Source organism: Eptatretus burgeri, chromosome 15, assembly GCF_056783735.1.
Source record: "Eptatretus burgeri isolate ZD-2024b chromosome 15, Ebu_testis_v1, whole genome shotgun sequence".
NCBI classification, from domain to species: domain Eukaryota; kingdom Metazoa; phylum Chordata; class Myxini; order Myxiniformes; family Myxinidae; genus Eptatretus; species Eptatretus burgeri.
Window position 1 is genome coordinate 17,133,886 of NC_140975.1, and position 13,644 is coordinate 17,147,529.

A 13,644-nucleotide genomic window follows, 5' to 3' on the forward strand; every position below is an offset into this window, starting at 1 on the left:
TTTTTGGCAGTTTTAAAAGCTTGGACCATATTCCTGCACCAGTCTTTTTATCTGGCACCTATGTTACACATCCATAACGTGCCGGTGGACTTTTTATTTGGGGTTTCTGTGCATTGAGCAATCGGTTGTGTCCAAGTTGTTTAATGAGCTACAAAAAAGATATTCATTTTATGTTCAATACAGCAGAAGCTTTTTCTTGGCAACGGTTATACTCGGTGGTTTGGCTTTTGGTTTTTCTGCCACAGCAGGAATTTAATTTTATCTGGGTGCCCGGTAAAAGTTTGCCTCTGATGCCCAGCAATATTTAACGTCCATCCGACAGCACACGTGAATTCTAGCTGGGTCGTTATGTGAACCCAGGCAAGTCTGTGAGCGTGCATGCCTCTGACATCCTGTCCTAAAAATGAATATTAGAAGCTGTTTGGAATAATTGGTTCACTTTATATAAACCTCTACATTCTCTTGCTATCGAACTTGTTCAACCTGAGCATTTGCTGGTTTATTGGACAAAGTATCAATTATTTTGATCTTTGTATAGCATTTTTAGTGGTAGATGTTGCATGTAGTACTTTTATTTTTACTTTGCTTAAAGATGACACGTTGAGGCCACGTCCTGCTTGCTAAAGGCAACAACTCAATTTTTCGTTTGTATGCAGCACAAGCCTGTGAGGTAGCATCATTAACTGAGGACATAGCTGTGTTGCTGATGGAGTGCTCGCTGGTTAGGGCAGGAATTTTGTAATGTTCATGTTGCTAGCGATAACTCGCCTATTCTTCGAAGGACACTGGGATCTTTAACCTCCACCAACTAATGCTGACAGATAGGACCAGAGTTTTAATGTCCATTCGAGGTACAGCACACACATTGACAGAACACCGATATGCCAGTTTATAGCGGGGTCGGAATTCTAATCTTGCCGAGACAGCTTCGAGTGAGTGTGTACCTCTAAGCCATCCTATCACCCCGATGAGTTTCAATAGAATTGTGCAATTGCTTGCTCTTCATCAGTCCTGATTTCCTGATCTGGAATTTTGTAGATTGAAATTTATAGTTAAAGGCTGCTTTGGTGCTTCTTAAAAATGAACTTTCAATGAATAAAGTATGACCGACTCCTGGTTGTAGCAGGTTGATTGGCATCTTAAGGAGATGGGGATGGCTCGACAGAGGCCTCTGGAGGAAAGTGGATGCAGCAACGCACTGTTCCGGCACATGCTCCCATACCTGACCTGACCAGAGAAATTGATTACAGTATAAAAATTGTTAACTTTCAAACACCTATGCTCAAGAGCCATTTACAAAATGTCAATGGCTTGAGACCGTACTCTTGCAGGGTCATGCTGAAGTGTAATTTAACAGGGCAATATGCCAACACTAAAATGAAAAATGTCTTCATGAAGGTGTGATTTGACAGGTAGAACAATTAATGGAGTCCAAAGGTTCATCGAAGTATGTTAACTATGATGAGAAGCTGTGGTTTTGTGTATCAACACCTTGTCGGAGCAAGAAAACTCGCAAGAGAGTTGATTCCCAAAGTATCAGCCTGACAATTAAGATAGGTCGCTCAACCTGTTTTCCATTGTTCGCCCAACACAGAGCCTGCTTCTTTAAAGGTATTAAAATAATTTGGACAGTTGTTTCAACCCCTCTTACATGCGAAGCTCGTTCGCTTGGTTGGAAAGTGGTACACAACCATTACAGTTTGTGTTTGATCTTGCATTCACAAGCAATTGCAACAAGTTATATTTCAAATAATGCCTCCAGCACCCTTGGTGCGGAGGCATAAAAATGCAAATGGATGTCGGTATGGATGTAAACAAAGTCGGGATGGTTACAAGAAGTCATGTGAAACCATCCCTTCATCTTTATTTGAATAATGGTTGTCTCCAGAAAAGACTGTCTTCTAGGGACAACCATTATTCAAACAAAGATGTAGTGATGGTTTCACATGATTTCTTGTGAACATCCCCACCTTGTTCTCAGGACAACCATCCCCACACACTTTTTGGAGTTAAACAACCTGCCATCCTTTTGCATTAAAAAAAAGTTTTTAGTACTTATTTCTTTACTTTTTTAAAACTTTCATTTCTTTATTTTTAGAAATATATGGTCCATTACTGCTTTCTGATAATATTCCACAGGTAACCACACTCATTTAGGTCTCATTGGCCCTTGGGTGAATGTCGAGTGAGCCCCACCCCATCATTGACAGTCGTAGTCCTGCCCACCCCTCTGATTCCTTTCTGTTCCTTTACAAAACAATACAGCTTTGCATATTTTTATTGAAATCCTTTCAAGCTATTAAAATCTCGATAGCAAAGGATGTTGCACCAAGTAAAACTGTCAGATGGTCCTAGTCATTGCTGTTGAGAGATGCAGCTTGGAAATATGCCGTCTGAAGATTATTATTATAATTGTTATGAACAAGAAGGTTTCCCCATTTTGACCAATCTTGGGTTTTTTTGCTTTTCCCATCGTCTGGAGTACTGAAATGTGATCCCTGCATCTACAATCAGCTGAACAAACCAAGTTGGTTCCCATATGTAGCTGAAGTGACTTTTTTGAGAAGGTACTCCAACTTTAGTTTTTGTATGTTTGGGGTGGGACTGACATTTTTTTTCCTGCATCATCCCTACATTAGTGTGTGCTAGCACACTCTGATGCTGTTGTGGAATTATTGAGGCTTAATGCTTTTATATTAATGCTCCCAATTATTCATATGCGTTTCAGTAGTTGGAACTGGGTCCACCTATGACTCAAAGTCTATCCATGTCCATTTTAGTATCGTATTACATTTAAAGGACCAGGTTGGGAAGTTTTCTTTTCGTATCTTTGTTCCAACCTTTCACAAATGGATAATTATGCTAATTGTGGCCAGGCCTGATGTTCAACTCGATATCTTGAGGCCTATTTGGTACTTTGGCCACTGATAATGGAAGGAGGTTATGTTTTCACCCCTATCTGTATGTTTGTCTGTCTTTTTGTGAGTCGGATATCTCAAAGTTGTGGACAGGTTGAGTGTTTGAAGAGGATAAATTGATTAGATTTTGGTTCAGGTACGGATGCAGATTTGGCCTATCAGTATCAGGAGGACACAAAACGTAAACTGTTCAGCCTGGTGGAGGTATGCACTCCCACTAAATGCCATTCTAGTTTCCCTATGAGCTTTCGTCCACAAGAAAATTGACATGATAAAAATATAGATGTGTGGAAGTATGGTCACTGTGATCAGGTGTTCAATATGTGACTCAAAGATTGACAGGAAGCTCAGATAATTGTTCTTAATCGGTTGTAGTTTTGAAGACTTGTATCGTTTTAATTCCATGATTGTTTTCTAAATGTTGACATTACATCTAAAAGTTAACATGCTTTTGTTCCATGGGGAAAACCAGTATCCTCAGTATAATGGAACAAGATGGATATTTCATCAGAATTAAAGCCAAAAAAGTGCTTTGCAAGTACATGCTGACACTTCACTGCTGTTCGTCTGAATTAAGCTTTTCACCTTCAGAGTTATTCTTAAACCGGAACCACAGGCATTCCAGATAACCAACAAAGCTAGCAATAGCTATGCCAATGATGAGGAAAATGAACACACCTTTGAAATCCTTCATGCTGATTTGCTGTTGTTCAGTCACACCGTTTGGGCATTCCTGACCCTCTTGTGCAAACCATTTGCGCTCTATCTCTGCCAGCATTCCAGAATTATCGAGGGTAACAATCATGTCTGAGATGGATGCGAAGTGAGGGAAGTGTGGGCGGAAAGGTAGATGGAGAAGGTGACGGAACATAGGCCTATCGGACACGATGAGGTCACATTTGTTCTTTTTGGCCGAATACACTGCAGACATGTCCCCAATGAATATGTATTGCTCTTTTTCGGCAAAACTTAAGCCCCGTTCGGCAGTTTCTACCAACGTCCTGTTGTTCATTATGGATCTCCATACGGTGCTGTAGGGGTCTCTGGATGAGCTTTGCAGGAGGTTTACCAGATGGTAACCGGAATAAGTTCCGTAGCGGATATCCGTACGACGAGCCAAGTCCTTTAATGACTGGATGTTGACTGAGCCACTTGCTGTGAAGAAAGCTGCTAGATTAGCTGTGTAGGTGGAACAGGCAACCAGGACGAAAAACCACCAAGCATATGCAATGATCTTTCCTGCCATTGACAACGGTAGCCTGTCGCCACACTGTCCCACCATGCTGGAGAACGCGAACCACAGACTGTTCACCAAACTGAATCTCTCCCCGTCCTCTTTCGAGACGATGTTCCGCTGCGCCAAGTGGTACCACTCGTCGGGGTGCAACCGTGCAATTATTGCGAGCACAATCCCAACTCCCGAACAAACGGAAAGCATGGAAACCCACAGCAAGGTGTTGAGAGGTTCCAAAAACTGAAAGAGTCGTGTCTGGGGAATCTCCTTTCCACTCATGATGATGTGGTATCCATTTTCAAACACTGGCTCTGAGAGTTCCAACTTGGTCTTTGAAAGGGTGTATGGATATCCAAAGAGGGCAAACTCTGCCTGAAAAGGAAAACTCACATGGAGATCAATTTGTTTGTGCAGCAATAATAGTGTTGGTTGTGGTTGTGTTGAAAGCCATTGTAATGCATCACCCCACCCCCATAATCACTCTTCATTCCTTCATCTCTCTCTGTCTCGGTCTCGGTCTCGGTCTCGGTCTCGGTCTCGGTCTCGGTCTCGGTCTCGGTCTCGGTCTCGGTCTCGGTCTCGGTCTCGGTCTCGGTCTCGGTCTCTCTCTCTCTCTCTCTCTCTCTCTCTCTCTCTCTCTCTCTCTCTCTCTCTCTCTCTCTCGGTCTCTCTCTCTCTCTCGGTCTCTCTCTCTCGGTCTCTCTCTCTCGGTCTCTCTCTCTCGGTCTCTCTCTCTCTCTCGCTTACCGTGTTGTTGACAAGGCTTTCTTCAATCTCCCACAATCTGATTGAGTCATTTGTCATGGATGTATTTATTGGTAACAGTGTATAGTTGAACTCAAGTTTGTTAGCCAGCTGATTGAGAACATCCACAAGGAAGCCGTTGGCTAATGAGACATCATCGTCATACCACACAAACCCGGGAACCTGGAACAGAACCACAGCAGGACTCAAGTTCATGTAACAGGGTGATACTTCAAAAACTCCAAATAATTTACTCTTTAAAGGCCAAACCTGATTCCCAACCAGCACTTGAGATACCGATGCAGGTCTCAGACCCCCCCCCCCCCCCACATAAGGATCGTGTAGTTGGAAGCATACTCAGTTTAGAAATGTCTTTTTCAGTGCTTGCTCTTTTTGATGGAATCAAATCTGGCTGAAACTATAGTCAAGTGTGATGCCATAGGGGGCATTCCATCGTTAAACATAGACTTCTCTGAAAGGGGTGTTAACCTGTTTATTTCTTTCATAAGGCAGTATCATGGTTGAACTTTCTGCACACATCAGGGGTTGTAGGATGTTTCCAAACTTTTTTTTTATAGAATCTTTTCTGGCCTGTAATTGACAGCAGTAGACCCGTGAGTGATAAATTCCTCGATAGTGAAGTATCAAATGGAAAATCAACTTAAATCAGAATGCAATATTGAAATGTGATTAATATTGTTGCATTCATCCAACTATAAAATGGAAGTCGTTGCAGCAAATACTCAAATGCATGCACAAAATGGCGGTGCCAACTTACCTTTGGAGCCAGAATGCGAAAAGTTTCCTTCGGGAAGAAATAGCTCGGAGAAGTCAATCCTCTTGTATATCCATGTCCAGAAGACCAGCAGCCAACCTGGGGTCCAAAAAGAAAGATAAATTGGTGGATTAGTTTGTCAAACATCCAATCGTTGCTTTGACGACAATCAATGTAACTTGCCTGCTTTAAGCCATCGGGATGCATCTCTGATGCAATGAATGTGATGTTCAGTCTTGATCCCTCAATATTGAATTGTATATGACCCGTCATACCTTCCAGACTGGTCTACATGTCAGACAGGGTGTAAGAGAGGAGAGTGAGAAAGATTCTGCTCACAAGACAATTATTATCCTGTACCTGATGATGATAATTCTGACGACACCACGTCATCTGGAAAGACAAGTTGATTGATGCAACAATAACGCAAGCCAACTCGGTGGTCAAGAAAATTGATACAGAAGTATGAACACCAATTTAAATGCAGATAAAAATGGGCGAAAATTTACAAAATAAGGGATAAATCAAAATGATATCTTCCTCAATATACTAATAAATGTCAGTGTGTGTGTGTGTGTGTGTGTGTGTTTGTTTGTGTGTGTGGGTCAATCAGTCAGTGTGTCAGTGTGTCTCCTCCATAACTCCAAAACCATGAAACCTAGCAGCCTAAAACTTTGCATGCATGCGAAGAAAACTCCAAGGAAGTGCAGGAGTGAAAATTGGGTGTTTGGGTTAATTTAAACACCCCTTTTTGAAGATAATCAATGGCCTTATTTAATTATATCCTTTATCAAGCACATCCTCGGTCACCGCTCTTGATGGGGTCTGAAGGCGTATCCACGGTAACCTCGATGAGGTCTGAAGCCACCATGTTTTTTGGCCTGCTCAACCATGCCCTGACTTGGAACAGGCCACAATGATTCCTTTACGATTAAGTTTTTTTGATATATATTTTTTGTTTTCCTCACTCATATTATCGAATGCCTGTTCATCATAAAAATAAAAAAGAACCCAGATGAAAAAATTAAATAATTTGGGCTGTCAGACCATGTGTCCAATCAGGTTGAAATTTAACACATGTATTCCCCATCATGACTAGATCATAATTGTGAAGTTTCATGTCGATTAATTAAGGAGTTCGAGAGAAAACGTTATTTAATATTTTCTTCAATCCAATGTGGCTGCCAAACCATGTGACCTGTCAATTATTCCTTCACAAACTTGTACACCCAAGGCTTGCGGAACATTTGTTTGAAGTTTTCCCTCGATCTGTCCAGCTGTTTTGGAGAAGAAGAATTTTATAGGTTTTAGGGTTATTCCAATATGGCTGCCAAACCATGTGACCTATGACATCACACGTGAACCTTTTGTTCCTCATGGATAGGCAGTCACACAAGTCAAGTTTCGCCTCGATCTGTTCAGCCACTTCAAAGAAGAAGAATTTTGAAGGTTAAAAAAAACATTCAAAATGGCTGCCAAATCATGTGATCGATGACATCTTCAAATTTTTTTTTGTTACCCCTTTATCCTGAGATGACCTTCAAAAATTTTCTTACTCATCAGATGTATCGTTCAACATATGTAATTATGACATCATAACAAAGGCACCTATGACATAAAAAAAATCACACTTATTTCCCATGAGTACTTGCAGTGTGCCAAGTTTCAATTTTTTTCTTTGGTGCGGTTTCAGAGATACAAGGTCCAAAGTTTTTCGTTTTTTCCAACATGGCTGCTACACGAAGTGACCTATGACGTCATAATTATAATTAAAACATCCTACATGAGTCGTCGTACCAATGGTGAAAATTTTGCCTCAATCCAACAAGCGGTTGCAGAGAAAAATATGAAAGTTCTGTGTGGACAAACAAACAAACAGACAGACAAACAAGCAAACAAACCGACCCAAATGTTATACCTTCTCCTTCGGCAAGGGTAATTATTTGATCACAATGAGTAAAAATGGTTTAGTTATGAAATAATGAATCGCCATATCATGGCAGGAAAGCCGAGAGGTATGCATGACTGCTCTGTGTAGCTTAGGTTTGAATCCTGACCCAGCTATAAACTATCATCCTGGTGTTTCACAGGCACGGTGATTCATCAATGTGTGTGCCGTCTATCAGATGGATGATAAAGTGGGCATCACATCTGCCGGAATCCCTCACTCCTCTCCCTCTTCCCCCCCATCCCTTTTCCACCCGTTTGACCCTCACCCTCTCCTCTCCCCTCCCTCCATCCTCTCCCTCTCCTCCCTCCATCCTCTACCTCTCCTCCCTCTCCCTCCCTCCATCCTCTCCTTCTCCTCTCCCTCCCTCTATTCTCCCCCTCCATTTCCTCCGTCCTCTCCTTCCCCCTCCCTCCATCCTCTCCTCTGCTCTCCCCCTCCAGCCTCTCTCCTGACCCCTCCGTCCTCTCTCTCCTCCATCCCCCTCCTCCCCACCTCTGTCCTCTCTCTCCTCCATCCCCTCCTTCCCACCTCTGTCCTCTCTCTCCTCCATCCCCCTCCTTCCCACCTCTGTCCTCTCTCTCCTCCATCCCCCTCTTTCCCACCTCTGTCCTCTCTCTCCTCCATCCCCTCTCCTCCCCCTCCGGCCTCTCCCCCCATCCTCTCCTCTCTTCTTTCCCCTCCCCCCTCTTCCCTTACTCCTTCCTCTCTCTTCCCTTATTCCCCCCCCCCTTTAATAACCCTGTCAGCAAAGTGACAGGTTGCATTTGCTAGTATCTATCTATAATTCCAGCAATGTGTGTGTGTGTGTGTGTGTGTGTCTGTGACGGCTGTTTCTCGACAACCACTGGTCCAATCTAATTGAAACTTACCAGGTATATTGCTGGGGACCAGAGGATGTGCCTTTTCAAGGTTTGATATGAATCGGACAAGTGCTTCCCAAGTTATGGCCATTTATTTACCAACCAATGACAAGACACGTTGCTGCGTGGGTGTGGCCGATGGGGGAAGGGAACCTCAGCTGCGTTCCCCATTACGGGTTACAACATACGGACTTCCGGATAGTGATGACTTCGTGTATCTATATATTAATACTGAAGGACCAATTTTGTGCTCCTAGCGGTCGCGTCACGTTTTTCTCGCTACTGTGACCTGGACTGAAAGAAACTTCGTACCTGTAAGAGTGCATCGCACATAGTGGCAATAGTCAACTTTCAACTCTGAAGCAGAATAAACACTTTTCGTTGAGACGGGGGCGAGGAGTGAAGAAGCGGGGGCGGGGGATGAAGAGACGGGGGCAGGGAGTGAAGAGGCGGGGCAAGGAGTGAAGAGACGGGGGCGGGAGATGAAGAGACGGGGGCAGGGAGTGAAGAGGCGGGGGCAAGGAGTGAAGAGGCGGGGGCAAGGAGTGAAGAGACGGGGACGGGGGGATGAAGAGACGGGGCGGGGGATGAAGAGACGGGGGCAGGGAGTGAAGAGGCGGGGGCAGGGAGTGAAGAGGCGGGGGCAAGGAGTGAAGAGATGGGGGCAAGGAGTGAAGAGACGGGGCGGGGGATGAAGAGATGGGGGCGGGGGATGAAGAGACGGGGGCAGGGAGTGAAGAGGCGGGGGGCAAGGAGTGAAGAGACGGGGGCAGGGAGTGAAGAGATGGGGGCAGGGAGTGAAGAGGCGGAGGGCAAGGAGTGAAGAGACGGGGGCGGGGGATGAAGAGACGGGGGCAGGGAGTGAAGAGGCGGGGGGCAAGGAGTGAAGAGACGGGTGCAGGGAGTGAAGAGATGGGGGCGGGGGATGAAGAAACGGGGACAAGGTAAGCAAATTTTTGGGTGGGGGTAAGCAAATTGAAAGCGGGAGATGGGGGGAAATGGGGTGGGGGTGAGTGGGCGGGGGCTGGGGTGAATGAGGCGGGATTGAGTGTGAGGGGTGGACAGGGGCGGGGGCCCGGGGGTAAGTGGGCGGGGAATTAAGAGACGGGGGGTGGGGAGTGAAGAGGCGAGGCCGGGGTAATTAAATTTTTGTGCGGGGGGGTAAGCAAATTGAAGGCGGGGGATGGGGGATGGGGCAGAGGCGGGGGATGAGTAGGCGGGGGCAAGCATGCCCTGTCCAGTCCATGTCCCTCGAGTGTGGTTGAGCTGGTGAGGGTGGTTGAATGAACGGAATCCGTCTGTGACGAGGTTTCGGCTCGTCTATATATTAATACTGAAGGACCAATTTTGTGTTCCTCCGAGCGGTCGCGTCAAGTTTTTCTCGGTACTGTGACCTGGACTGAAAGAAACTTCGTACCTGTAAGAGTGCATCGCACATCGTGGCAATAGTCAAACTTCAACTCTGAAGCAGAATAAACACTTTTCGTTTTACATTCGTTTACATGGCGACGTGTGACATCACCGCTGAGAGGCGTCAGGACGTCATGACATCATCGGTCATTCGTGACGTCATTACGTCTGTCGTCGACACATTAACCAGGCGCAAGAGCAAACATTTCGTGGAGTGGTAATATACTTACCATCTCCAGTTTTTTTTCGCACGGACAACTGTACGTCGCGTTGTTGAGAGTCAGAAGTTTTGACACGGTGTTTGTAAGTCAAAGGAGACACGTGCACAAATCAGGGGACTTCTTCACAAGGAGTAGTGTACACCAAAAATGTCGTGTACAAGGACGTTTTGTCGGCCTCATTAGGTAAGGCCATGGAGTACATCGACTGGGATCCGGCTCGAACAAGAACCGTCACTGGTTGTCATATTGGGCTCATGGAACGGAATCCGTCTGTGATGGGGTTTCGGCTAGTTCTAATAATTTCTTGATTTCTTATGCGCACTTATAGATAAACACAATGCCCCAAGTTATGATCGTTTTCATATTAGACGGTGTATAAATTTCGGTAACATCACAGTGAGCTGGTATGCTCCGAACCAGGAAGTAATTTTTTTTTTTTTTTGCACGAACGTTTTTTTTTTTTTTCTGTCTTCTCTTCTCTTTGTGTTTTTCCTTGCGACGACATTGCAAAAAGGCAAAATACGTTGGCGCTAGTTGAATAATTGGCCATTAAAACTAATAATTTATCAAAACGTTGGCAGATCCAGAAGCCTGGGCATTCTTGCCCTGGACGAGGAAACAAAGAAGAAGCGCCGTTTCCTCAGCAATGTTGTTTATGAAGAGGTGCTAACGAGATAAAGGTGTGTACATGGAGACAATTTTTATTATTTATAAGCGCCATTTCCTCGGCAATGTTGTTTATGAAGAGGTGCTAACGAGATAAAGGTGTGTACATGGTGTGGTGAATGGAAGGTCGTGACGTGTGACCACGTGATGCCCGGCTCGAGCACAGAAGAGATAAAGCTGAGGGTCGGCTCGGCCGCGGGGTTTTGTCCCTGGGGCATTGCCATTGTATGTCGCCGGCTCACTTGGTGCTCATTGAATGGTGAGAACACTGATTGATATATAATACTGATTTATTTTGCGGTGATTAGTTGCGCGTGTGTACCTTACTGCTTGTACTCCATACTGCGTTTGTATTTCCTGGTGTGCCCGTAGAAGCGGCTTCAATCAAATGGAATAAAGCCTAAACTCTGAAGGTTCTTCTCTCGTCTTCATTTCAATTTATTCCATTTGGTTTTCTCGGCTCTCTCAACCAACGATGGACAAGATCTACAAACCAGAGAGGTTCGACGCAGACCCAAACGCGACTGACGCAGAAATGAAATGGTCGCATTGGTTCTGTTCCTTCTCACACTATCTGACCATCATCGAAGAGGGAGCTGACAAATTTGCCGCTCTCGTGAATCATGTCTCGCCCAGCGTATACAGGCTCTTCTCGGAGTGCGACACTTACGAAGCAGCGATCGACGTGCTGCAGGCGCTCTACGTGAAGCGCAAGAACGAGGTATACATACGACATCTTCTCAACACACGCAGGCAAGCTGCCGGGGAGACAATCGATCAGTTCCTGCAAGCTCTGAATCAGCTGGGAAAAGACTGCAGCTTCCGGGCCGTAAGCGCCGAGGAACACCGAAAGGAAGCGACACGGGAGGCATTCATCCAAGGACTCAGATCAGCCCACATACGGCAACGCTTACTAGAGAAAGCACAACCCACTCTTGACAAGGTAGTCGATCAGGCTCGAGCGATGGATACGGCACAGCAGCAATCTGAGTCATTTGGGACACTGATGCTGCTAATGAACGCTGCTACGATGGGAACTCAAGGAACCCCACTGGCACAGACACAGCCAAACCATAGGGGATGGAGAAACACCTGAGGAGTCAGATACCCAGACCTCGTCAAACTCCTCAGCTGCTACTCCAACAGCTACTCCGGTTGGTAAATGCTTCTTTTGTGGGTACAAAAGGCACCTCCGTCAAAAATGCCCCGCCAGAGATGCCACATGCATGAATTGCGACAAGAAAGGGCATTATGCCAGGGTATGTAAATCTACTCTAAGGAGAAATAAACCCACTTCTGCGGCTCTCTACTCGCAAAATAAATTAACTGCAGCCTCTCCGGGGAATCTATCCAAGGCTATCATCAACGTACGAATTAACGGGCATATGGCTGAGGCACTGATTGATACCGGTAGCTCTGAAAGTTTCGTCAACAGCTCGCTAGTGAAGGGCAGGAAATGGATAATCCACCCGACAGACAATACGGTATGCATGGCCACCACCTCACTACAATCCCGCGTACGAGGGTACTGCAAAGTCGAATTGGACGTAAAAGGGTACACGCATCGGGATGTAAGGGTACTGGTGCTTCGTGATTTGTGCGCAGACGTAATTCTGGGTCATAATGTCCTCAAGCAGCACACGAGCGTCGAAATACCCTTCGGAGGAAGCATAACCTCGTCTAATTTTAAATGCTTTGACCACCGCCGAGGTAACGTCCCCCCAGCTGTTCGCTAACTTGTCGCCGGTCTGCAAACCGATAGCGATCAAATCGCGGCGATATACCACTGCTGACATGAATTTCATCACTTCAGAAACCAAGCGATTACTGGAAGAAGGAATTATAGAACCGAGCGATTCGCCATGGCGCGCACAGGTGTTAGTAACCAGCAGTCAGAACCATAAGAAACGAATGGTTGTCGATTATTCCCAAACGGTCAATCGCTTTACCCAACTCGATGCCTACCCCCTGCCGCGCATAGACGAGATGGTCGAACGCGTGGCCAATTATAAGGTATTCAGCACCATCGACTTGCGAAGCGCCTATCACCAAATTCCCATCCGAGAGGAAGACAAACCTTACACCGCATTCCAGGCAGGGAGGCGCCTCTACCAGTTCAGAAGGATACCATTCGGTGTCACGAATGGAGTAGCTTGCTTCCAACGGGTTATGGACGACATCATCTCAGATGAAAACCTCAAAGACACTTTTGTTTACGTGGACAATGTCACAGTGTGCGGTAGGGATCAGGGGGAACATGATATGAATCTGGACAGATTCTTGAGCATTGCTAGAAAATATAATCTGACTCTCAACTACGAGAAATGCGTATTCTCGGCAAGGTCAATTGACCTTCTCGGCTACACGATAGCTGACGGCACAATTAAGCCTGATCCTGAACGATTGCGCCCACTTCCTGAGCTACCCCCTCCTCAGAACCTGCAGACAATGCGCCGGGTGATCGGCATGTTCGCTTACTATGCAAGATGGATTTCGCAATACTCCGAGAAAATACATCCCCTAGTGCATTGCAAAAACTTTCCACCAGATGCCGCTGTTGTGACAGCTTTCCACAACCTCAAAGACGATATCAGTAATTCCGTGGTTTTATCAATCGATAGCTCGGTGCCCTTCGTGGTGGAGACCGACGCTTCAGATCATGCGATAGCTGCTACGCTTAATCAGTCTGGGAGACCCGTCGCGTTCTTCTCGAGAACTCTCTCTGGAAGCGAGCAAAGACACTCAGCGATAGAGAAGGAAGCGTACGCCATTGTCGAAGCGCTGCGGAAATGGAGACATTATTTACTGGGAAACCACTTCACGCTCGTTACGGACCAACGATCCGTGGCATTCATGTTTGATGGG

At 45.7% G+C, this 13,644-nt stretch overlaps 1 protein-coding gene across 1 annotated transcript; it reads right to left on the reverse strand.

The window, feature by feature from the left end:
• Positions 1 to 3,311: 3,311 nt before the first annotated feature.
• LOC147011642 (glutamate receptor ionotropic, kainate 2-like) lies at positions 3,312 to 6,122 on the reverse strand. The gene is made up of 3 exons (XM_085857640.1): positions 5,675 to 6,122; positions 4,900 to 5,079; positions 3,312 to 4,524 (listed from the first exon to the last, which is right to left on the reverse strand). The coding sequence occupies exons 1-3, from the start codon at positions 5,942 to 5,944 to the stop codon at positions 3,472 to 3,474; spliced, it is 1,503 nt and encodes a 500-aa protein (XP_085713766.1). The 5' UTR covers positions 5,945 to 6,122; the 3' UTR covers positions 3,312 to 3,471.
• Between the last annotated feature and the right edge of the window lie 7,522 nt (positions 6,123 to 13,644).

Coding starts and splice junctions, on each gene's coding strand:
- LOC147011642 (XM_085857640.1), bottom strand. CDS start 5,944: ATGACGGGTCATATACAATTCAATATTGAGGGATCAAGACTGAACATC. Junction 5,080..5,674: donor TTCGCATTCTGGCTCCAAAG/GTAAGTTGGCAC, acceptor GTTCTGTTCCAG/GTTCCCGGGTTTGTGTGGTA. Junction 4,525..4,899: donor AAAGCCTTGTCAACAACACG/GTAAGCGAGAGA, acceptor TTTCCTTTTCAG/GCAGAGTTTGCCCTCTTTGG.